We start from the raw sequence: 25,780 nt of genomic DNA, 5'->3' as shown, positions 1-25,780 counted from the left end.
GGTTTTCCCCCAAGAAATCTCCAAAACTCCAGTTTCAGAGAAAATTGCCCCAGACAGCCTGGATCCCAACTTTGCTTTTTTTTCTGACCACTGTGTGTGTTTTATGGTTCTGCCCTGTGCCCTCCACAGTCCTTCTTGGCTGTGCTGCAGGTGGAACCACCCTGGCACCTTCCCTGGTTGAAGGGTGGGACAAGACCACTACAAACATGGCTACTGGCAGCTCCATGAAGGCAAAGGCCAGGAGAAACCACACATACCTGGGGTATGGCTGATCCAGCAAGGAGCCAGTGACAGTGATCTGGGAGTATAGGCTGGGAGGCAGGACCAGCTCCGCCAGGGTGCAAGCAGAGTGTCTGGGAGGTCTGCTGCCACGCAGCCTGCATGCTTCCATTTTTGTCCAGCAAGGCTGGGAGAGGAGCTGCCATTGTCACAGCCATATTGGGACAAATGCTCTTGTTGGCAGCTAAAACCCTGGAGGAGACCCTGAGTGGGAACACACAGAGGGGCTGTGGGGCTAGGGTGGCACCACGGGGCTTCATCCCATTCACCAGGGAAGTGGTCCTACACACGGGGACGCACTGTTGGCTGCTGTTGCTGTTACACCTCCATCTCCAGGGATTTTGTTTTGTGCTATGTTCCAGGTTTTGCGTGTGGCAGGGAGCTGCAGGGGTCCCCAGGGCAGCCCTGTGTTGCACCCCATGGCACTGATGCTCCATCTCGGGGTGCCGAGGAGCCAGTCCCCACACTGCCTCTGCACAGGGGCTTGCAACAGACACCTCCAGAGGTCCCTCCAAGCTCAGCCATGTGCTGCCGAGCTCCCTGCAACAAGGCCAGGGGCTGCACAGAGACCTGCACTCGTCCTCGCCGATCCCAAAGCACACGGGGTGGCAAGCCCACCGAACGGGTTTTGCCCAGTAAAGGCCGTGCTGGGGCTGCTGGGGAGGCGAGTACACAAGGGCAATGGGAACGAACAGCCACTGCTGCTGGCAGCCATCACCAGCCCCCTTCACTGACAGGGGGGTCCCAAGCTCTGGGGGCTCCCCATATCTGACTGTCCCCCCTCCACCCCCCCTTCTCCTTGCTAATTAACATCACTGGACCAATGTTAAGCTGGAAGGGTGAAGGTTTCCATCTTTAAACATCAGAGAGGAGCTAAAAAAGGAATCCTTCCAATTCCACAATCCAGGGGAGTTAAACAGCTAAAGAGCAACTGCCGGTTCTCCTGCTAGAACAGGCCTCTGCCTCTCCCAAAAAACCAAAACAGAGGCACTGGGCTTTGCTGAAGATGAGTTTATTTAAGCCAGAAAAAAAGGGATCCCAGCCATTTCCCTCGGGATGACAAAGCTGGATAATTTGGATTTGTGGCAATATGGTTTTGTCAACACCAAAATGCTTCTTTTGCTGGTAACATTTCAGATCAAAAATCAAACGTGACACAAATGCCCAAAGCAGTGGGAGCTGCCCACAGTCACAGCTGGGTACCCTGAAAAGAGTTGGTCTGTGGGAATTCGGACTGTCCAGCATCTCATCTGCTGGATCTGCCTGCTGTATCTTTGGTCTCTGAGAACCACTGCCCTTGAAAATTCTGTAATCAGCCAAGAGATACAAAAGACAAATAAAGTAGAAACAAAATAACTTCCTGGAATCTCTGAAACCAAGGAATTTCAGCCTGTAAGGAGAAGAGATACAATAGTGGAGGAACCTGAGACGCTGGGGTTTGGTTTTCCTCAGTTAAACCTGTCCCTGCCCAAAGGTCACAAACAACTCCCGAGACAAATCTGAACCTGATCAAAATCAACCAGAACAACACTATTCTACTAAAAAACTGAACTTTTACACAACAAAGTGACAGAGATACTACGAGTGAGAAACAGAGTGAAGCTTCTGGCCACAGAGATAGCATTATATCGATCTAGGTGAGGAGTTTCCAGTAGATCTCAGTGCCAAATATGACTGGCCTGACCGTCTGCTCTGCCAGCCCTCTCCTCCCTGGGAATGTCAGGTACTTCCCTGCTGTGTAAATACTTTGGTAACTCAAGCCCATGGTATCTCTGCTGGGAGTGGGCAAGGAAAGCAATATAGATCCCCTCAGCTTTCCAAACCAGGGCAGAGCCCTGCTCAAACCCCACATAGTCCCTTATAATATCTCAAACTGGGCAACAGCACTTTCAAGCATCCAGGCCTGAGTCTTGCCTCTGACTAAGCAGGTAACACACCTAGAGGAATAAACTGCAACTGAAATGGTCATCCTGCACTAAGGGCTCTGAGCATGAAATAAACCCCTTCAATCAGAAGAATCACAATCAAACAGTAAAGAGCAACAGGCTGTGTTCTGCTGAGCCAGCGGATTGACAGGATGTGGTTTCTTGGAGCTTGAGGGGCTTTGGAGGCTGAAGCAGCTCATTTGCTTTACACCTGTTGTGCTACACAGGGAAAGTACATCCTCCTCAGGAGAGGAATCCAAGAGATACCTTCTTACACTGGAAACATCCACTCTTTTTTTAATTTCGAGACTTCTCTTTCTTCTGCTTGCAAGTTGTTGCAGGCTTTTATCAGAGCACGGCACTGGTGGGAAATTCTTTGTAAGCCCCAGCTGAGCACTGCTGAGGATCTGCTGATGGGGAGCTGCAAAAACTGGGTCAGAGTTTTCTGAATTGAGATCAACCAAGTATCTGGGAAGGCAATTTTTTCTGGAGCTTTCCAGGTCAATAGTCCCATTTGCCTTCCTCTGCTTCATCCCACTGTCAGCACATCCAGAGTGTTCGCCTTTCCTCTTAGTGGAGTACGTTTTCTTTCTCCCTATTGCTTTTTTCCAGGACATCCTTCCAGGACTCTGTTTTGTTTTGTTCCCTACAGCTGCCTTCACCTCGTGGTCTGTGGACCAGTTGCTGTATCTTTGCCCAGGTGTCACTTTCTGTGCAGAATGGTGGCAAACTTGAGGCTGCTGCTGCTGTGATGGTGTCAGTGGTTCAAACCCTTGAGTGCCTCTCTTGAACGCCTTCCTCAGTGGGGTTGGAGGAGGCACTTGTGGGAGCACAGGACAGTGTTTCTTCTGACTACTCCCCAGAAAGTGTCTGCCAGCACAGCACATGCAAGGATGGGCAGCAGAGCTCTGTGTCTCCAAGCTGTATTTCACCTCCTGCAAAAAGGTGTTTGCTCTGCCACAGGCTGCTGTAGCAATGGGGCTGGCTTTGTCTCCTGAGGCTGGGTTTAGGTCACCCTTAGATGTGCCATCTCCAGTAACCTGGTTCCTTCCAGGGGAGTCTCCGTGTTGCTGCCCCACTGTCACACAGGGGAAATGAGACCGGCCTGAGCAGCTGCAAACTCCCCTCCCTGGGCAGCATGGCCAGTGTGGGTGCTCCTCACTCAGGACACAGTGCTGGTGCAGCCCAGGGGATGTCTGGACAGACTTATCTGTCATGTGAGGGGGCAGGCTGGCACTAGACACAAGCATGTGCTGCTCAGCTGAGGTATTACAGAGCTTCTGGAAGCCAAGTTCTTTACACACTTTCAGGAACTGGTCATTCATCTGGGCTGGCAGAGACTCCAGACCCTCCTTCAGCAGCTGGATACTGGATTTCATATCCAAAATCTCCACATCTTTCTAGGGAAGCAAAAAGCAGAGCAGAAGCAGTAAAAAACCCACAAAAAGGCACAAGAGTAATAAAGTTTTAGGTACCATGTGTCAGTTTGGTATTGACATGAAGATTAGCAATTTGTATCTTCCTGTGTAATACGTATCCTCAAACTGTCCCATAAAGGTGAGAGGTTTGAGACTGGAGCATCCCCCTAACCCACGGTGTACCCCCTCTCCTAGGAGCACTGCCTTCTCACATGCTGGTGTGACACATCCTTGCCAAAAGCAATTCCTGCAGCAGGGCCTTTGGAGAAACCAGACCTGTTCAGGAGGTCTTCGACAGTTCATTCTCATGTCTCTGACATCCACTTTGTTTTCTTTTCATGTCTTTTTTCCTCCCCCTGGAAAACACCTGGCTGAAGGGACAAGGTGCTGCACTTCTGTGAGGTGCTCACCCCTCACAGACATGCACTGCACCACCTCCTCCAGCGAAGGCATGTGTCAGGTGAGGAAGCAGGGAGTGCTCCATCACGGCCTGCCACAACAAGGCACTGTTGGCTTCTCTTGCTGACCAGGGCTTCATCAGAGCTTACAGCACTGTTAGCCAGCTCTTGGGTAAGCCTCTGTCAGTAACTGGCCTGGAATTAGCATTTAATATGTCTTTCCTCTTTCATTATAACAGGAGCAGTCTGCTTTATAATCCACCATTCGAAGGCAATTTAATATTCAGTATTTTGAAGAAGCAGGAGAAATTCAGAATGAGGATTCAGAATAAAAGATTAATTTCTTCACTTACGGCTGCAAGTCTCCTCTCCATCTCCAGCAGTGCCTGCTCCATTTGGCTTTTATCTGTCAAAGCTTTCAGCACCAAGCTGCAGTGACTTTGAAGAGCATCTTCCACTAAACAGGGAAATCAATAAAAAACACATTTGGTTTTTCATTTGTAAATGTGAATAAAGTACTATCAATACTATTGCTACTTCCTGCATGGCTTGGCATGAATCACCACATGATTCTCCTGCTGTGATCTCCCCAAACCCTGAGCAGTGGACAATGGGGGGGGATGTTTAATGAAAGGCACTTGAAATTTGTAAGATGCTGCACATAGGCCAAACCTCCTTTACTGCACTCTGTTAACATGGCAGCTGGAGAAGGGAGGCTGTGCAAAGCTGCAGAATTTGGTAGGCTTAGCACAGGGAAGGCTGAGGCTTCGTTGTCTGCCAGGTGCACAACAGGCATGGCCAAGGCAGGGGGACCCCAGTATAGCTGATCCACCCCCGCATAACCAACACTCTCATGCAACCAGGTGATGGTAAACAGGATGGAGGTGTAAGAGGTTAATGGCTAAGAAGTGCAACCAGAGAAACTGTGTCAAAAATGCAGAGGAGGCTAAAAACTGAAGGAAAACTGCTGGAACGAATAGAGGGAAATGATGAAGGAGTGTGCAAAGAATTGGAATTTCCATTTGCTGGTCATGGGAAGAGATGGGGTCAGAAACCACCTGAGCCCCGCACTTGGTAGTGGGGGCCCCAGCAGTGTCCTGTGGAGGCACAGGCTCCCTGGGAGGGTTTTAAATTGGAGCAAGTTGCTCTTGGCTTCAGTCAGTCTTGTTGAAAAACTGATAAAACCCCAGGGATTTGTGTTATATGATGGGATAAGAATATAACTCCCCCCATACAGCTTAAATTACTCTTATAGGAACCACTGCTGTGCCTGCTATGCTATAGGATGGGAACACAGTTTGCAGTGTGTGTGGAGATGAAAAATCTTTAGCAATCCTTTGGAAGTCTCCTTTAAAATCGTAAATTAGGACAGAGAGAAAGAGCTGAGAAAGAGTGGAGAGAAAGAGCTAAACACGTCTGGTCTTTCCTGTGAAGGGTGCAGGAAGGTGTGTGCAGATGGTGTGGAATGTTGGCTGGTCGGCAGAAAAGAGGATCCAAAGCACTCTTGCTGAATTAAACCACTGCCAAACCAATGGGCCAGGAGAGCTGAAACCCTGGAGTGCTGGAGCAGCACTGCGTACCTGAGAAAAATCAGAATAAAACCTACATTTCAACAAGTGGCTACAAGAGCTGTGCAATTAATGAATCTACTTTTGCTACAGATCCAAGGTGTTTGATTGACTTTGGTGTCAGAGGAGCTGAGAGCCCATCTGAAGCTGTTCCTGCTCACCAGTGTTTATCTCAGCTCCTTGCTGAGCACCTCTTGCCCCACAGTGCTGTGCTCATAGGCTGCAGAGCTGCAGGGCACTGGGGATCCCTTCTCCTCCTGCTCAGCTATTTTCATTAAGCTTTCAGGGACTTAATTATCTTAGTGAGCTGTGCCCTTCTGTCAAACTGTAGATGGAATTGGTTAAAGAGCTAAAAGCTATTAGGGAGTGGCAGGCAGAAAGTGGTTGTACAGGCTTTGCTTCTGTGAAAAAAACAGGGATGTTCTAAAAATTTGGGAAGGAAGAAAGGAAAAAAAATCTGAGCAATTATGGGCTTAGTAATTTGTTCTCATATGGTGCGAGGTTTTAGAACAGACTTTTAGGAGAAAAGTACTTGAAGATATGGAGGGAAATGGAATAAGATGGAACATGATTTTATAAAAGGTGGATTGTGATTTAATGCACTAAGACAAGGCCGGTGACTTCTTTGACAAAGACAACACAGTGGCCTTTCTGTAGATTCAAACAAAGCTTTTCAGTGGAAGTTGTAATGTAATATTAAAAAAAAAAAAAGGAGAAAAAATAACGGGAAACTTAAAAAATAAGCCCCAACTAAAGGGAAAATATCAGCTCTTGAGCAGGGTGTCATGAGGGACAAGGGAGCTCTGAAAGGTGCTTGTCAAGGCCTTCTCATGAGCCAAATATGCTTAAAATCTGCTGTAGTCACCTGAGTGCAAAAGCCAAAGGGCATTCAGTTAACTAGCAAGTGACACAAGGATGCAAATGCCAGCACCAGAGGCTACAGGTGAGACAGGGCAGTGTGGTGTGTGGTGGTGCACCAGCTCTGGCTGACAGAACTGCTGTGCACCCCAGGATGTCAGGAAGCCCATACGCCTTCCCAGCTATCTATGTGCAAGGAAAGAAAGAGATTGAACTGAGACATGGGCAGAGGAAAGCTACAAGTTAATTAAGTGCTTACATGGTAATCTCCTCTTATGAAAGGAGATTGAAAGTGTTTGTCTCATTCAGCCACGCAAAGCCGAAGTGTGGAGTGGCAGAGGGCTGGAGGCGCCGCTCAGGGATAGACATAGGGAATGGCACCTCCTGGCACCAGGAATCCCCTGTTCCCAGCTGTGTTTTTAACTTTGCCTCCTATGAAGGCACCCTGCTTGGGCACAGTGCACACAGCTGTCATCTGGGAGAAGGAATCTCGCAGTTGCCTCATCCATGCATCTTCCTCACACGCATTGAATTAAAACCATCTCCCAGACTTGGGGTCGAGTGGAATTTCTGCATTATTTCAGGATGAACATCACCACATGGCTTTGCCTTTTTCTCTGTAGGAGCTTGGCTGATTTATGAGGATTATCTGCACATATTTCAAACAATATGCTGTTGCAGACAATTTGGTTGTTGTTTTTAATCTTCTAGTGTCTTTCTCTGACAGATTTAGACTGTTTTAGAAACCCGGAAATCTATGACTTGCAGAATGGGTTTGTAACAGGGGAGTGAATGTTTGAGTGGGCCTTTTCATCTCTCTGGTTAGACACAAGGGCTACCAGCAATCTGAGAGCAGGTTTTTGGGGAGCCTGCCAACCTACAAAGCGAAAGAAAGCAGCAGTGACTAAGGGAACAAACTCCTTCCATGTCACTTTATCACCTTCCAGGTCTACATAGTGAAGATACAGAAAGGGCAGCATCTGCAAGCTTACCTTATCTTGCTGCTCTTCCTCATATGCTTAATTTTAGCTCAGAATTATTTTTAAAACTTTCTGGTTTCCCTAGTCTGCCTATTCTTCTTCAACATAGTATCCTCTGTCTAAAAATAGTCCTGCATCCACTGGGCTTGTGATCTGCACATACATTTGACTCAGCACAGCATGCTGCAGGCAAGCAACCAGCAGCCAGCCTTTTGAATGCGTTTCATTTGTACGTGTAGGAGTATTCTGCAGAAAAAACCCTCAGTAGAGAGGAGGGGCACTCTCCTTCCCTCCCCGCTTCTGTACCCAGAGGAGTGTTCAGACTTGTCAAACACTAATAAACAAAGTAAAAATGAGCATTAATAGAGACTTAAAAAAACCAGGTGTTGAGATGGCCAAATTAGATCAGATCAAGGACCCTGTTAAGTTAGGTCTCTTGTCTTTGAACATGATCAAGAAGGGCTGCTTCAGAGCTTTTCTTCAAATAAACCCTGCAGCAGATAGTTATTCAATAACTTGATCACAGACAGAAAATCTTTACTCAGTTAATGGGTGACTTATGCACAGACTTGTGCCTCTCTTGAGGTAATTTAAACAAAGCAGTTTTTTACAAACTGAAACATCGCTGTGTTTTGATTTGCTGTACCCTTGTCTTCGGATGCTACTGTTTACAATAATAACATTTGGAATATGAAATCTGGCATGAGATAAAAGGCTGAAGGACCTTGGGGTAGGGCTGCCACCCTGTGCTGCAGAGACCTCCCTGCAAATCAGCCTGTACCCGGGTGCAGCTGCACTCCCAGCAGCTGAGAACTACAGCCTGAGCAGTCAAGGGAGCCTCCCAGCCTAGGAATATTAAACAGCAGCTGCTTCTGATGTCTCTCCATCATCATCTATGCAGCTCATCCTGAGACTTGCACTAACAGCACAGAGGCTTTAAATAACAGTTTGGAAGAAGGTTGGTTCCCCCACGCCCAGATTCAGTAGGGGAAATTGGAGATGCTATAAACCTGGTGAGACACGGCCAGGGAAGACAGCTCTGGAGCTCAGCAGAGCGCTGCATGTTCTCCCTGTGCAGCCATGGAGCTGTGCCAGAGGGTGAAACATTTGGGCTGTCACGGCTGCATCCTGCTCAGATATACTCCAAGCAGTCAGCTGGCATTTTTGTGCTGGCTTAGCCTGGGTCCCTTTCCAGAAGACATCAGATAGCACCTGCATTGTGGGACTGTGGGATGAGCTGCCCCTGATCTCACCCTGTGCTACAGCACACAGTGCTGAACTGTGACAATGAGGAGTTTCAGTATCTACTGGAACATCCATACTTCCTCTCACCATCCATGCTGAGATGTTTTGGAGTCTGGTTAAGTCCCTCAACTCAACAGTTTTGTCAGTCACTGCATGGCTAGTTAGCAGCTACATGGAAAAAACATTTTTAAAATCAGTTTCAAACCTTTTGACTTTTCAATCCATACAAAATGTAAGGGAGTCTGAACTGGGTGTCCCAGTCTGGACCATACTGTACAAGTTCAAATCTCATTTTAAACACAGCCATTTTCCCTGGAAACTTTGCCAGCAGCTACTGGGCCTGGGGAGTCTGGAAGCAAGTCATGTTTGAAAACCACTCACCAGGCACCTGGTATCACCTCATACCTCTGTAAGTGACATATTGCACATTACTTTGTCACCCTTGATGGCAGTGCGTCAGAGGATTGCCTGTGGCATGCTGGCTGGGAGGATGCTGCTCATGTGCACTGGAGACAAGGTGTTGTGGAGGATTCAGCTGTTCTGAGCTGTCACAGCTGGAACTACCAGATGGCAGAACAGCAAAGCAGTGCAGAGAGGGCTGAGTGGTGAAAATCGGCATTTGTATTAAAAAATAGAAGGCTTTGATAGAAGTGCAGGTATATAAATTAAAATGTGAAAAATATGAAAAGAAATGATCTACAGGAGTAGAAATCCGAAGGACAGAGCAAATGATGAGTGGGCAAGTCAACGACAGAAACTGTATGTATATAAGGTGGAAGAACTGAGGCCACAGGGTCTGCCTGCCTCTTTGCATCCCTGTGTACCGCACACCAAGATGTGAGCAAGACACAGAGCCCTTGTGCTTCTGTGGAAGCTGCTCAGCCAAACTTTGTCTGATCTCCAGTGCCAGACACAGCTCTACCACTGTGAGCAAGCACATATGGATAAACACTCAAAAGAGAACATTCTTTAAAATCTTCCTGCACAGAGCATGCCAGTCCAACAGCATTTGGAAACACTTTGGAAATACATTTTGAAAAATATTTTCTGTTTTGTTCTCTCCTGGTGGCTATGCAGACTATGCCAACTGTGCTTGCTACCCACTGCTAAAAATGCAGCCTGTGATACTCCTTATAATCTTTAATGAAGACAGACTTGATTTCAAGTCCCACCTGCCTTTGGTTTTCAGAGCTGTTGGAATGTCCTGATGCACTGGTTCTCTTCATCTTCTGCATTCCTCTCCTGCCTGTGAAATACTCCACTGCCAATGATTTAACATGTCTCTGCCATGTCACCCGCATCCCAAGGTACTGTATCATCACTCACTGGCATTCAGAACTTTATTTGCTCTGAATTTAGCTCTTTATCACCTGAGTTTTGGAATTTTATACCAGTTCTTCAAGGGAATTGCCTCTTTTCAAGGCACTAGCATAGGTATCTATTTAGTGGGAACTTAATTATGCATCACTGTGTTATCAGTCAAATGACAGTGTTTATCTGCAATTAACCAGTGATGGATGAACTTCCCAGAAACATAAAAAGATCAACATTGTGCAGTATGTGATGATTTTCATTATATATTCAACATTCTGCAGCATGATGCATTACAGAAAGTACCAATTTTTCTTTTCAATTGCTTTGAAAATCTAGCAGTATGCACCTCTGGGAGGTTTCTCATTTCATTCAAGGCACATTCATTTAAAATGGATATGGAGAGGAAACAGGACAGCTGAGTAAATGGTATGGAATGAAGAGGGGGAGTCATGAACAATAGATTTGATTTTCAGTGCCATGACAACAACGTCTGCGCATGAGGTGTGAGAAATTAGGCAAAGTCCTGCTGCAGAGTGGACAAGTTGAGGCACTGAAGTAATTAGGAGATGGGAAAATCTGTAATAGGGAACTTGCTGTGCTGGCCAAAGCAGCCAGATTCTTGTTTACATTAGGGTCCCACCAAGAGCACTTGCCAAGCACAGCAAAGGAGTGTTCTTAGTACAACAAGATTGGTATTTCAAATGTACAGCCTATCATGGCCTCCTGCAGAATGCATCAGAATCCACTCTTTTTGCCTGAGAGAGCTCTGTTGATTTAAAGGGTATCTGTCAAAGATGTGCTTTGTGGAAGCCACAGTTTGCCACACTGAATATTATTGTGCTTTTGCGAAGATCTGCTGCCTTCATCTCACAAGATATAACTCATTTAACGTTTCTTGTGTATATTGAAAATGGCCTCTTGTTCTTGCACAGAGCAGAGCAAGCTCTGAGCAGTCCTGACAGGGTGTTGATAAAGTATCATACCAGCATTAAAAATTAATGTACTCTCAAAGGCTCAGATCTAAGCTAAATTACAAACAATTTCTTGAAGCGTTTTCCCTCAGTGAAGATTTCTGTGATTAGCCACTTCAGAGACAGAGTTGTTCAAAAGTATTTTACATTACTAGCTTTTCTGGAGGTCACTATTTTGTCATGGCAATAGTGTGCTTCACTATGTGCTTCTCATTCAAGAAATGAGTAGTACTAGTTTTGTTTACATCCAAAACTTAATCGCTTCAAGCACAGAGGAGTAATGGAACACCACAAAGTAACAAATGAAAATCTGAGAAAGCCCTAAAAACTGAAACTGGATGCTCAGGATATAAATACCTAAGTTATTTTTACTGTGTATTCCATTAGTACTCCAGATGGTCTAAAAATGACCGTACTCCGGGCAAAACACAAAACCAGAGATTGTGTTTATCTATTCGAGCACAGTGTCTAACCATGCAACACCTAAGTACAAGAGGGCAGAGAAAGGGAAAAAATGAGAGAGTAGGAATGGAAAAACTTGACAAGTCCATGGCATGGATAAGTCTTATTTTCTCTCCTCCCTTAGGGAGAGCAGCTGTGAGTGGCATGACTTGCCCAGCTCACCCCAGCCTGCAGACTGGTGACATTTGGCAGGTTGACTGTGCCCTCTGCTGTCAACACGAACACCGGAAGGACTTACTTGTCTTGAAAAGGGTTTCTAGGCAAACCAAAATGGATTTGTTTTTAGAATCGAACATTTCTTCAAACTTCTCGAAGCCCACTTGCAGCTGCAAAAACAAAGGTCAATGGGAAAATCAAAATATTCAATTTTCTTTGTTTGCAAAATCACAGCCTCAGATGCCACAGAACAATGACTGCAACTCATGGAATGGAGCAGCCTGAAAATGGTTGTTTATCTCTCATTTGAAACAATTTGTCCAGCTGCTGGTTGCAACCCCAAAGAAGATCTGGGATGGCTCAAAAGGCTCATGAAATCCGAAAATATTTCAAAAAAGAGATACTGATCTCTAAAATAGGACTAATAATAACTAATAAAATTACTTATAGAAGGGGTGGGGGAGAGACCTTTACCTTCAGACCACAGGGACTAATCCTGAGAGTAGACTGCTTTCTTCAGGCAGAAGGAAAAAAAACCCTGGTATTTGCAGATGGCCACTACAGCTTGTTTTTGCTCCAGAGACCCAGAGAAATTCTGAATCAAGTCCCCAAAGACCTTGACCCTAAGGCCACAAAGTGAATGGTTTATGCAAAAAACCTTATAATTGTTGGTTTAAAGTATTTGAGTGCTAAATGTAATATTTTAGATATCAACATAGTAAAGGAGAGAAAGTGAACACTGAATGGTCTGTATTATTTCTAACTCTTCACTGTTTTATATCCTGAATTTGAAGTAACTTACCTCTTGAAGCCTGTCTTTGATGCTGGAAATAAAGGAGCTTAGGACTTCACTAAAATGGAAAAAAACCAACAAGTATGAACCAGAAATATAAGTTAATGAAGTGTACAAAAATTGATAAGATTACTGTAAAAATGAGTCAGGAAACACTGCAAGGCATAGTGTAGTATGTAATGTAAGCATGGAAACATGATTTCTTCAGGGGGCATAACCCTTTGAAGTCACTTCAGTTGTTTTAGGAAAACACGGACTCTGCAATGCAAAGTAAGAAAAAAATACATATACACAAATGCCCATGTATGTCATCTACATGAAGTTATGGGGTTTTTACTCTCAGATTTTTGGTGCCTCTCTCAAATTTTTAATTGGCATTTGCACAACTGTCCATTAGCTGCTGGGGTGTGATCGCCATGTTATCTGCTCCGGAAGGACCCAGCCTGTGTGGTGACGTGCCAGTTGCTGCGATACACGGATATTGTGTTTGGACTAAAATAACTGTGGGAAAAACATGGGAAAAGCTTCAGCATCAACAAAGCCCAGGCCAGGAAGAACAAATACTGCAAATCCTTTCCTCCTGAGATTATGCCTGTGGTTGCTGTTATCTGTCCTTTTAAGTTGAGCCAGCCTATCAGGAACCAGGCTATATTCATGATTAACCTGCCACACCAAAATGCACGGATGGTTGCTAAGCAAAGTGATAACTTTTTCCTGTCTGAAGATTCAGGTCATTTTAAGTCAATCATTTGAGTGATCTAAATTACAACAGCCAAAAATATGCAGAGGCCAGGTAGAATCTAGTTATGAGAATTAGGCAGTGCTTCTGAAATCTCTCTAGACTTATGGAAAGGAAGATACTAATTTTCTTAGTCAAACTTGCGGGGGATACAAATTGATAAATTATATACTTATCTTTGCAAAGATAATATAGTTATTTCTATAAACAGGCTTCTAATCTGGGAGCAAGTCTGGAGTGTAGGAAGGAGCATAATCCATTTAAAGAAAAAATAAAGAATAATTATGAGTGATGCCTAAACATTTAAAACTACTTTCTTATTTCATTACAAAAATCTTCCTCTAATAGGCAATAGAGAATCAAATTTTGCCTTATCAGAAACATAGTGCCCATTGAAAAGGCAGAAGAGATACATAGCCAGATTTGATCAAAGGCTTTTAATAAAAACACCCTTCACTTTGGATGTTACATTACAAAACGTACAGTGCTAAGAATTATTTATAGGTGCACTGGGGATTTTGCCATATTTCATTTTTGAGCTTCAAATCACTGGCTTGTTCCTTAAAGGCCTTCAGGACCTACAGGTACATGTAATTCTTGACATCTGACAAAGAGCAGATGCAAATCACATTAGCAAAAAACATTTTTCTGTTATCAAAAAAACAATACATAAAAATCTTGTATGGAAATAAAATTCTAGAGATATGTGCATGCTTATAAAGATGCAACCTGCAAACGTGTGTTTGGCAATCCCCTCATCTGGCCCAAATGTGAAGGCCATGCTCAGAGTTCCTTTTATCAGTCCCCACATAGCCTATAAAATTTTGAAAAATAAGGGTTTTCACAGAGAACCAATACAGAAAAAAGAAACAATGCTGATTAGATAAAGAAGGACAAAGATAAATTCAGGTTAGAGTTTTGCTGTTCCATGGGGCTTATGGCTGAATGTGTTACGTAAATTGCCAATAAACCCTATTCTCTTACCTTGCGACTCGTTCCAATTAGAAATTATTTAAAACCTGAAAATATTTTTCTTGGAGAAATATACAGCTATGTCATGTATGATTTGTAAGAGGGGAAGAAGGAGCTGCAGGGAGTGATAACCACCAGCATGGAAAGAATTTCCAATGGATGTCTACATACCGGTCATATTTGTCCTTTATTTTGTTCTTATTCACTTCAAAATTTTCCAAGACACTTTTCACTCTTCCTGCACCAAAATTAAATGAACATTTTTCTCTTGTTTCTTCATCAAATAACTGTGGTTTTGTCTGGTATTTGGTAAAAATACTGGGCTCACTCTGTGACACAAACAAAAGAAAAATGTTGAAGTACAAAAATAATCAGAACATTAATTAGAAGAAACCATTTGTTTATCCAGTGCTTTGCAGACAGAGATCACAGTGATTGGGCATGACAGATTAGATTGGACGAGGAGATTAAGAATTTAGTGAGATTATGCCTCATTTAGTGTGCCTAGTTAGATCAGCTCCCTGTGGAACTGAGACCCAGCCCAAATTCCTCCAGATGCAGGCTTTTCTCTCATCTTGAGGATTTTCAGTTTGCTACAATTATAAGGTGTGCAGGGCTTTTTCCCTTCTATGCTCAAGACAGAGACTATAAATGAATTCCAGTGTTCCTGGAATTGTGAAAAAGTTCAAGTTGTCAGGAGAATCTGCCTGTACAGGAATCTAAAAAAATCCTATTGAATTTCCTGGTGGATGACATCATTTTGCTGCCAACTAGCAACATCAACAGACTGTAGATGAGTTTTTCACATTCTTCAATACACATTTTCAAAGAAATTTAATATTAATACGAAAGCTTCATTCTACAAAATTTCCAGACACTGTGTGACCAAAATGGAAATGCCTTTTCCTTAAAACATAAGAAAATGCAAATTCCATTAATTTTTTTAATCGTGAAAAGTGAATTTCCTACTTTGTGTCTGATGAAAACTGCTCCTAGGCAAAATGCATAGGACAGCAGATAGCATCTGGAGCTGAAGGACAGCCTGGGGCCTCCAAGCTGGCACCACTGCTCTTTACTAATCTTTGCTCCAGGTGTGTTTATTCAGATCCAGTGCTCTCTGTTAGCAGTGCAGGAACTATTTTAGTGGAGGCTGGTAACATCAGAAACCATGAGCTGTAGGAGGAACATTGTGAGTGTAGAAACTCTTCATCCCTATCCAAAATCATCCAAACATCTGCCATAACAACAATGCAGCAAGGTCATTGTCAGTGCAGGGAAGCAAACACTGAGTAGCGCTGTCATTCTTCTGGAAAGCTAAGGCAGTGAAACACAACATTTTTGAAAGAAAAATAGATGTAATATTCTACCTTGGCTAGGTAGGTGGCCTAAAGACATTAGCTTGAGAATAATTTCATATTATTTTAGTAACTCAAAAAATGTGATTGAAGAAAATAATACCTATCTCAATAATAATTTATAGCAATCTGTTATAAATACCAGGTTTTCATCTGACCAGGCTGCTACTTTGTCTTGTCACAGTAAGTATGTGTATGTAGGAAGAAGATAGCTTGATTTCAGCAGTTACTGACATTAGCAAATGTTACCACCTGATTTCAGCATTTTCCATTAACTTTGAGTGGTGGATGTGTGCCTGCACAGGGCTGACTGAGAGGGAGACTCACATCCTGGGAGTTCTGCTGTCCCAGCTGCGAGCCCAGCTCCAGAGGTGCTGCTGCCGACTGCACATTCTCCGGGCAGAACTGGGAGCCGAAGAGCAGCTGAGAATCACTCAGACTCGAGTAGTCACTGGCGGTGCTGTTCCTCATGGAAATCTTATTAGGCCTGAAATGGTGCAGAGAGGGATGTGAATGAGTCTGGAGCAATTAAAAAGCCAAACAGAATTCCCTACATGTCCTGCTGGAACTGCTTGATTGTGGCCCACTCCAGCATGTTAATTTTTACTCTCTGCTTCGAAGGTGCTGTTCCTACAATGGCATATGGTTGAATTCTAAGATAAACCAGATGGGTTACCTTAAACTACCACATCCACACAGAGTGTGGTAGCTCCACATTCACCTTATAGGAGTGAAGGTGTTTCTCCAGCATGTCCTGCAGACAGAAGACCAAACCCAGGACTGGGCATCTAACACAGCTCATCCTACCTGCCTTGTCAATCAGTCTTAGTTAAAGAGACACCTTGGGCTCACAGCAAGTGCTGGATCTCTCCCTTTCAGCTACTCTGGGTAACAATTTCTGTTGTAACTCAGGTGTTGCTTCAATTAATGGGAAGGCAGTTCCAACAGAATAAAACTTTCTGACTAATAGTTGACATTTCTTGGGCATTTATTCTCCACATGCCTTAAGTCTGACACAGTAGAACAACAAATTAATAGAGGTAGCATATGGCTGGATGAACTGATCTGAATTGTTGGAAATACTTCAAATATATTAACATGCTACTCAAAAGCACTTTTATTTCCCTTGAGCATTACTCAAATCTTTTCAAGATACCCTTGATTTTGTGCTGTGTTACTCTGATTCTACTCCTCTTCAGAAACACTCTTATACTCCTCTCCTGCTTTACAGACTAGGCTCATGGCACAGGACCAGCTTATCTCAGACAAATGTTTCCCTGCACAGCTGCACTGCTTCTCATTGTGCTGGAGGCTGGTTTCAATTTTTTGGTAGCAAAAATATATACAAAAGACTTCTTTTATTTTTCACAAAGAATTGTAGAATGGTTTGGGTTAGAAGGGACTTTAAAGATCACCTAGTTCCAACCCTCTTGCCATGAGCAGGGACATCTTCCACTGTACCACGCCACTCAAAGTCTCATCCCTCCTGGCGAACATTTTCAGAGATGGGGTACCCACAGCTTCTCTGGGCAACCTGTGCCAGTGCCTCATCACCCTCACAGGAAAGAATGTTTTCATAATAATCAATCTAAATCTACCGTCTTTCTGTCTAAATGATCACTATTCCATTGCTTCACATCCACAAGGCAGAGTGTTTAGGTTAGGACCAAACACAAAAAAAGCTGGGCCAGGTTTATATTCTCAGTTCTTGCTTTTTTTGAGCTACCAAGATGGAGAGATATGTTGCTGCCTTTGGAGCTGGGAACTAGAGACCAAAATTAATGAAAATAATTAATGAAAATTCTACACAAGATTTTTCTTCCATATTAAATGATACAAGTAAGGGAGAAGGAACAGGAGAATAATTCATGTGTATAACAAGAGATGATCGCCCCAACATTTATTAACAGTCACATGTTTGGTTAATCCCCAGTTTTGGAAGGAGGCCAAATATATAGACACAACAGGGAAAGGATTTAGCAGCAGTACTTGAACTGCTCAGTCTCCATTATACAGTAGTGTCACTGACAATATCATATTAATACTTTTGGCTTTAAGCTCACTGCATACACTGAGCTGCAGGCAAAAATAGATGAGGTATGGGTTTCTGGATTCTCAAAAAGCCTGATAAGTCTGTCTGAATTCAAAACTTCTCCCTTGATCCCTGTTTGGACTCCAAATCTGCTAAGAAAAAAATCTGAATACAGTTTTACTTGCACAGCTTCTTGCTTCCATCTCAGTGAAGCTTTGTAAAAAATATAAATTTTCTTAATCTACAGCCAGTATGTGGGGGAGACATGTGAGCACATGGGCTGCCATGACTGCACACAGGCAGAACCCCTGCCGGCAATGTGAGCAGCACATCTCCTGCACCAGTTTTCTAAATCCTCCTGTCTTCCAGCCAAAAAAAAGCTCCCTCTTAGTTTGAGGAAGGGTTTTTATAATCTTTAGATGCTTTACTGTCTTGATAAAGCACCCCTTTGAAAGCGTCTAGTACAAGTGGTGAATATCATACCCCACATATATGCTTGTTTTCTCAGATCCTTTGTGTTATTCAATACCCAAAGCACAAGATTCTTATAACAAAAATTTTATGAGGAGTATTGAGCTGAGAGGACTTTATGAGCCAAGTGACCTCCTAGGCTTACTCTGCACTACAACCAAAGACAGCTGTTGGCTGCTCTGGAGCCCAATTTTTCTGTCTAAAGTCCACTACCTCAGCAGTTGGTTTAGGTATGATGGCACTTCTGCAAATTGGAGGGGGAGGTGAAACAGATGTCTCTTTTGAATACACTCATTCCCCTGAGCAATGGATTTCTTTCTCCCTTGCTTAACACTGCTGGCAATTAATTTACTAACAAGACCATCTGGGCAAGCCATCAGCCTGGCCATGCTTGACCCAGGCATGTCCCTGACGGAGAGATCAGACAACCGTGATCACATGTGGGATCAGATCCATGATCAGGCAATTCCTGCTCTCCTAACCACCTGACCACTCCCTTCAGAATGCCTGAGATGCAGAGATGCATGTTCTGTCCTAAATATAAGCCCTTTCCCATAAACAGCGAGGAAACATCCCAGGTATGCAATCCCAGTTAGCAGTCCCTCCTAAGTTGATGCAATAGTTTACCCCAGGAGAATTTTTAGCTGTCTGCTAACATGAGCCATGCCTCAAATCATGCATGTGTTGGTGCCCATAACATTTCTTTGGTACTGGCACTAGCATATGCATACAAAGCAAAATAAACTTTAGATATGTAAAACAAGTTCTTGACAGCTCCAAAAAATGGTGAATCATCCTCTGCTGACTGATGGTATGATTTCATTTTCCCACCTAACTCAATGCAAAGTATTGCAATATTGGCAACTCCAACCCTTTCATGTGATATGAATGTGATCTAAAAAATCTGCAGCGTTCTGCATATCTGGCGGGTCAGTTAGATCTTCACAGTCTCTGTTTCCCTGTTGCCAGTGGAAATTCACCCTTTATAGGAGGAGTTAGAGCTTTCGGGAGCTTCTTTCATTTTTCTACTTTTCTCATTTTCACTCCAAATATTTTAGCACAATCACGTGCAAACATTCACCTTTCATTCAAAGGTTCTGCCTTGCCTCAAAACAAACATGGTATGCAATAATTACTCTCTTCTTGTGTTTCCTAGATGTTCTAGGGACATTGACAAACTAAAACTTCATAACTGTAAATTGTCACAGGCCTCATCAATCTTTTTTTAAAACTGGTATTCGTATTCTGCTGTTTGGATCCATCCTTATGTGCCAACACCAAGGTTTAAGAGTAATTTGAAAAAGCAAACTGAGACTTCTACAATTTGCAACATAACATTTATCTGCAGTGCTGCTATAAGTGATTCTCTCTGGTTCTGTCATCCCCACTGAACCTGTGCCAACATTCCTCTTCTTCTCAGGCACTGTGGGTGAAGCTCACTTACACCTTTCTGACACATTTCTTCAAAGTGCAGTAAAGCCTCTTTCCCAAAGAAGAGATCTTTCTCTCATAGTAGCAGTGTCTTGAGTAAGATCAGTGCCATAAAGTCTCTCTTCTCCTGGTTCCCCTCTAGAAAATCTCACAGCCCTTTCTGCTCCTCCTCATTTAGGGGCTAGGGATGAATCACAGCAAATCCAATTCACTTTCTAGGAGCTACAGTTCACCTGCTCTTCCTCCTGGCTTTAGCCTGTATCTATAGGAACTGTCTCTAGTTCTGCTGTACTGCTCTCATCCCCACTATCAGCTGCCTGCCAATGTGCCAATGTGCTCAGCAAATGAGCAAGGATCAGCCTTGGCCTTGGGTGCAGGGGAGCTGGAGGAGTTTAAATCAAGGAGTTTTAGCTGCTATTGCAGCCTCCAGCCATTTGCCATCTCTTCACTGGAAACAGTCACAGTAAAAAATTATTCTTCTGCTTCCTGTCCTCTGGAATGGCAGGACCTGCTTGCCGCAAATAATTTGCACCACATCCTAAAAGGAATTTTTACAAACAGATTCTGGCACTGGCCCTAATGCATTAACCACGACGAAATCCCTCTCAGTTATTCAGCTCAAACACTGCCTCCAGTTTCCAGATTTCAGGTTCAAAATCCCTCTGGTTTTATTTTAATTTCTCAAGGTCATTTTTGCTTTCTATGAGTTTATTCATTATTCATTCAGCTGTGATTCAATACTGCCCTCCTTACCTTGGAATCCATGTTAGCCCTTTGTCCTGAGCTGGTTGCCTGTTATAACAGAGCCTTTTCCTGAAGGGGAGATTGGGATTTTTGTAGAGCAGCCCTGTTTGCTCCCACAAAATGCATCCCCAACCATACTAAAAGTTAGGCATCTGGAGACAGGGATAATTTTGCCACTCCCCTCTCTAGCCTGAAGCCATCTTCCAGCCTGCACTTACAGCCCTGGTTTCTCATTCCTGTGAGGCTCTGGAATTTTACAGCTGCTCTCCTGGTCTTTGTCCTGGCTGTCTCCTTCAGTTTCTGCTTGTTTTTGGACCTAAATGCAACTTCAAAATATGTGACCTTGTGATGTAGGATGGAATTTCATGGGATAATGGATTGAATGAGGTTATTAAACTTGGAAGCTATTCTCAACAGCAGAAATAAATTGTAGAGAGTAGTGGCCCAAGTAGGCTTTAACTTCAAGCATCTGTTTTGAATGCCTCTTTAATATTTTCATAATTTCTTGGCCTTACACACTCTCTGGCAGGCTCTCTGCTTCTGATGTCTTTGGAAGTCAGTATATGAGTAGCTTTTATGCATTTAGCAAGTTACTTCTTTTCTCATGGTACAAGAAATTTCTCATAACTTCAATACCGAATCTAAATAATCAAGTCTAAATAATCTTTCTGCCTCAGGCAAGCATTTAACCCTTCTGGCTGCACAGTTTAATTTATTTTTTAATGAGGTTTCTTATTACTATTCCAGTGTCTTTTTTTTTTTTTTTTTAATTAACAGTAGTGGATTTTTTGGCTTCTGCTGCTCCTGCAGATACTGACTCCAGTTCCCTACTGCTACTCTCGTGGTAGCACTACAAGAGTAAATAGCCTGAACATGGGTCTTGTGCTCAGCTCAGGGCCAAGGCAAGATATGTCTCTTCCCCTGCGAGCTCTGTGGTCGAGGCAGGTGTTGATGGTGTCTGAAAATCTACTTTCAGCATCACACCCCTGTGATGCTTATCCAGTCAATCAAAGGCTGATTGAAGCATCACTGCTTTTGTGGCTGCTGTTCTTGCATCATCTGTGATCTTCTGCCAGCCCTCCTAGCTGGGCAGGCGGCAGCACTGCTCTAATGTGGCACTTTCTCTAATGAAGGCTGGCATTTCAATCCATAAAAACTGTGTCCTTTGTCAATATACTTCAACTAAGCCTAAGCTTTCCCAGTATAGCTGTCATGTGGCCCCATTCCACCCTCTAAAATAACTGGCACCCTGATATTATTGTCTAACCTGATAATCTTCCCTCTGCTGTATTTCTAGTATCTCTATTATGCTAATATTCATATATAAAACCAGGTGGAACAGGGACTTTGGTTGCCCACACCCTATTTCTCAGGCTGTTAGGGTTGCAGAGAAGCACTTGTGTGTCTGACAGATAACAAATAAAACCCAGAGCAGTTTTGGGCTTGTGCAGAGCTGTGGCCGTGAGAGCAATGCATCACTGGAGCTCTGCATTTCCTGGGGACCTGGTGGCAGCTGCTCTCAGAAGTAACACCCTGACTCAAACTTGCACAGAACTCACAGAGTGAGTCATACTCTGCCTAGATTATACGCTGATTTTATGTTTCATTTCTAAAGCTCCCTGAAAGAGTTTTCTGGGGATTAAACAGCATACCCTGCTGTGGTGGGAAAGGTTTCTAGTAATAGAAGTGAGCAAGGGAAAAGTAATCAACACCTTTCCCCCCTATTTCAAATACACACACACATTCACGTGTTCCTGTGGGAAACTTTTCTTTCCTTTTGAAAAAGTTAATTGTCCACAGAAAATTTTCTCCCTCTTCTTACCTCCTGCCAAAACCCAGCTGCATTTCCAGTAATGTTTTATGCCCTATTTGACCCTTTTGAACTCACTTGCAAAAAATGTGGAATGCTGAGGAGTGGGTGTTAAAATCTTGCCTATATTCTCTTCCTGTATTAATTAATGAGTTACAAGGGAAGACATTGTAGGTGATAGGCTACTTTGGAGGAGGAAGAAATTCAAGTGATCCCTTTCCAAACAGGCATCTGTGCTTCTTCCACTCATTTCCTTCCCTATGGCACAACTCCACAGAATTATTAATATATTTTAAAAATGTATCTTATATATCTTGTATATAATATAAAAGTGTAATTATATATTTTATATATAATATTATGTCTTTTTAATATATTCTCTAAATTTCCCCTCCTCAGTCTCTGAGCAGAAAAAAAGTCACAGGTTTTCAAACTTAGGAACAACTTAGTGAAAACTAACATACCCCCCAAAAACCAAACAAAATAAATCTGCAGGTACCAAGAAGACAATAGAGTGAAGCAACACACAATTATAAAGACAAAACTATGACAGATATAAATACACTTTTCCCTGAATTGGCTCCCCTTTGCCCCCTGCATCTGTACAAAATTTAATTAATTCATATCTATGACAAGCATTTTTATAATGGGTAAGAAAATGACTATTATGTTTTCATTATCATCCATCATTGTGGTAACATCTGGCCAAAGAGACAGTATGACTAAAACTGTGAATTTGAACAAGTTAGTTATGTAAGTGGGCTATTTAACTAACAGAGGCTCAGAGCACCAAATTCATCAATTAGCTTGTCTGGAGTCAAACAGAGGATGAATCCCACTGCCTTTTTTAGCCTTGTGATACAAAGGATGCTCTGAAGTACAAAATGCAGCTTGTCTTACATATTTGCCCTCCAGATGTTTACATCTGAATATTTGTTGTTTCACTGCAGATTGTAGATGTGGGGAGTTCTAGCTGCTCTTTGGCTTCTGCTGGGAAAAAAACAAGCCATGTGTATAAATTCAGGATATGGAATAATTTTTGAGTTACATAATGTGCAATAATATTGCACATCACGATTCATTCTATCTGTCCTCTGCACAGGCAAGAGGAACACTTAACTTATCTAATGAGATGAGGACAGCTTACAGGGCTTCTCCAAATACACCCTGAATGGACAAGGGTACAGCTTCCAGCTGATGCTGATTTTTAGATTCCCAGCAATGGTGGATCTATGGCAGTGCTGGCAGGCTGGGGGCATAAACAGGATTCCAGGGTAGGCTAATGAATTCCCATTAGATTTCCCTAATTAGCCACAGATCAGTTCTGGGCATGTTTCACTTCACTGCCTTCACCCCTGCCAAGTGTTTGGTTTCACACCCCATCCCGTCTCCATCTCCCCCCACTCATGCTCACCCAAGGGTTGTCGGTGTGCTCAGCATCTCCTTGATGTTCCAGATGTTGAAGTTCATGTTGTTCTCAGGGCTGACACCCCGGCAGGGAGCCCCCAGCCAACACCATGGCTCTGACCCTCACGGCCTCTCCCCACCAGCAGCAGCCATAGTGTCACAGTACCCTGCAGGGAGGAGGGAGATGGAAGAAGATGACCAGCCCCTCTCAGGGCAGTGTCACCTGTGTCCTGTGGCTGTGGGGACAGCCCAGGGGGACATGGCCCTGCAGGCCCAGGGCAGGCCTGGCCTGGGGCCCTCCACAGGGCTGGGATGCAGCCGACCACTGGGCCTGCCCACCTTGTGGGGCCTGAGGGGCCTCAGTGCCCTGGGGCAGTCCCTGGGCCTCACCCCAGGCCTGGGGGTCCCTGGGGTCAATCTGGGCCCAAGGGTCCTTGGGGTCACCCCAAGCTGAGAGTTCCTGGGTTGCACTCTGAGACTTGAGAGGCCTGGGGGTCCCTGGGTCTCACCCCAGGGCTGAGGGTTCCTGAATTTCACCTCAAGGCTGCGGGTCCCTGGGATCGGTTCAGGGCTGAGGGTTCCTGGATTTCACCTCAAGGCTGCGGGTCCCTGGGATCGGTTCGGGGCTGAGGGTTCCTGGATTTCACCTCAAGGCTGCGGGTCCCTGGGATCGGTTCGGGGCTGAGGGTCCCTGGATTTCACCTCAAGGCTGCGGGTCCCTGGGATCGGTTCGGGGCTGAGGGTCCCTGGATTTCACCTTAAGGCTGGAGGCCCCTGGACCTCACCCTGAGGCTTGAGATGCCTTGAGGTCCTATGAAGGTCCCTGGGGTCACCCTGGGACTGAGCGTCGCTGGCTCCTTTCCTGGAGCTGAGGGTCCCTGTGGTCACCTCAGGGCTGAGGGTCTCTGGATCTCACCCTGAGGCTGGAGGGTCTCTGGATCTCACCCTGTGTCCATGGACTCAGAATCAGCCCCAGCTCCAGTCACTCTGCAAGCCAGCCCTTGTCCTTCATCTGGAAGCTTAGCCCTGGGCACAGGGGGTCATCACAGGGCACTGGGAGGAAGAGAAAGCTGAAAGCTTGGAACCTGGCACACTGAGGATTGTTCCCATGGGAGCATGGCAGCCACAGCACCCATTTCCTTCATTTCCAGAGGCTGTGTAGTCTCTCATGTAAATACCTCTGGCAGAAATGCAGAAGGATTTAATTTCACCCATCAGAAATATGACAAAAATAACCATAATCTAAACATTCCCCAGAGAAACATTCTCAAATATAGTTTTACTGGATTTTTTGCCTTATGGTTCCATAACCCCCATGTTTAGGAATGTAAATCAGGCATGCTTGCTTGCCTGTTTTTCCTCCTTTAATTCAAAACTATTTCAATACTAGTTAAAATGTTTGTTTCCTGGCTCTGAAAATACTCCATAAGCACTAAACCACCGCAGAAATAAGGTTGACATAAATTCATTAATAAATCAGGGGAATTATTTACATTCCCCTTTATTCTCTTTTGCCTTTAGTATTAAGGCAACCCGGAGCTCAGGGGTGTCAAAACAATGGCTTTCTTGATGCATATATCTGGTTTCCTAATCAAATCCTATGTAAATAAAGCTTTCACTTCAGATAAAAAAATTAAATTCTGGCCTTTTACCCATAAAAAGCTTATTGGAGTGACTTCACAGCATTGTTTTTGCTTGACATTATAGCACTAGCGTTGGTTTAAGTAGCTTGGATTAATCAAGGCAGCTTGATACCTCCCAGCTAAATGAGAAGACTCTGACAGGTTCATTTTCTAGGATGTGTTCAGGGATAGGGTAGTGGCTGGGCTGTCCAAGGCAGCCGTGGGCTGGAAAGCAAACCTTCCTCTAGAGAGCCAAGCTGATGGAAATGTTGATGTTTATTGCACCTTTTGAGTAAATAAAAGCCTTGTTCTGCTCCTGAACTGCCTACAGCTCTGTAGTACAGGCCAGTGCATGGCACTGCTGCCAAGAGCCCTGCTGTGCATCCAGGTCCTATATGGCACTGCATCATAAACAGTGATTTTCCACCATTTTATTGCTCACGATTGAAAAGTTGGCCCAGATCTACCTGCAGAAGAGATTGTAGAGTCCTGTACCTATTTACAATACTTCCACTGCCATTAGAAATGGAATTGCCGGTGCTGTGCGCACTGATGATAAGGCTCGAGGTGTTATTTTAGGTACTTAGAAAGAGCTATTCCTATTTCTGATGTGGCTGGAGCCTTCTGGTGTGAACATCTAGTGAGTTTGTGGAATACGATAAATGAGATTTTTGTATTTCCATCTCTCCTGACAACGGAAAGAAATTTCTATATGGAAACATATTTTTTTAATTATAGGTCTGACAGCTACCTCCATTTCCATCTCCCCCGTCCATAACATGCTCTGGGGAGATTAACCACGTTGCCAAGCGCTAGCTCATAGCTCTCCT

General features: G+C 44.0%; 1 protein-coding gene across 2 annotated transcripts; it reads right to left on the bottom strand.

The window, feature by feature from the left end:
• Positions 1 to 1,275: 1,275 nt before the first annotated feature.
• IHO1 (interactor of HORMAD1 1) lies at positions 1,276 to 24,006 on the bottom strand. 2 transcript variants are annotated; one of them, XM_048315740.1, is made up of 7 exons: positions 23,336 to 24,006; positions 15,761 to 15,920; positions 14,250 to 14,407; positions 12,377 to 12,425; positions 11,657 to 11,744; positions 4,374 to 4,477; positions 1,276 to 3,604 (listed from the first exon to the last, which is right to left on the bottom strand). In XM_048315740.1, exons 1-7 carry the CDS (start codon positions 23,389 to 23,391, stop codon positions 2,285 to 2,287), a joined length of 1,935 nt encoding a protein of 644 aa, XP_048171697.1. In that variant the 5' UTR covers positions 23,392 to 24,006; the 3' UTR covers positions 1,276 to 2,284. The 2 variants fall into 2 exon arrangements, with proteins under 2 accessions (XP_048171697.1, XP_048171698.1); XM_048315741.1 differs by lacking the exon at positions 23,336 to 24,006 and adding an exon at positions 20,121 to 20,697.
• Positions 24,007 to 25,780: the final 1,774 nt, after the last annotated feature.

This window comes from Corvus hawaiiensis, chromosome 11 (assembly GCF_020740725.1).
Source record: "Corvus hawaiiensis isolate bCorHaw1 chromosome 11, bCorHaw1.pri.cur, whole genome shotgun sequence".
Lineage (NCBI taxonomy): Eukaryota > Metazoa > Chordata > Aves > Passeriformes > Corvidae > Corvus > Corvus hawaiiensis.
Note: the sequence above shows the minus strand (reverse complement) of the source record. Positions and strands in the feature narration are given on the sequence as shown.

Bases quoted from the DNA above. Each gene is read 5' to 3' on its own strand.
- IHO1 (XM_048315740.1), bottom strand. From the start codon at position 23,391: ATGAACTTCAACATCTGGAACATCAAGGAGATGCTGAGCACACCGACA. The intron at 12,426-14,249 runs GTATGTAGACAT...TTTCCATTTTAG, and splicing joins ATAAAGGACAAATATGACCG to TGAAGTCCTAAGCTCCTTTA. The intron at 4,478-11,656 runs GTAAGTCCTTCC...TTCCCTGTTTAG, and splicing joins AGAAACCCTTTTCAAGACAA to TGGAAGATGCTCTTCAAAGT.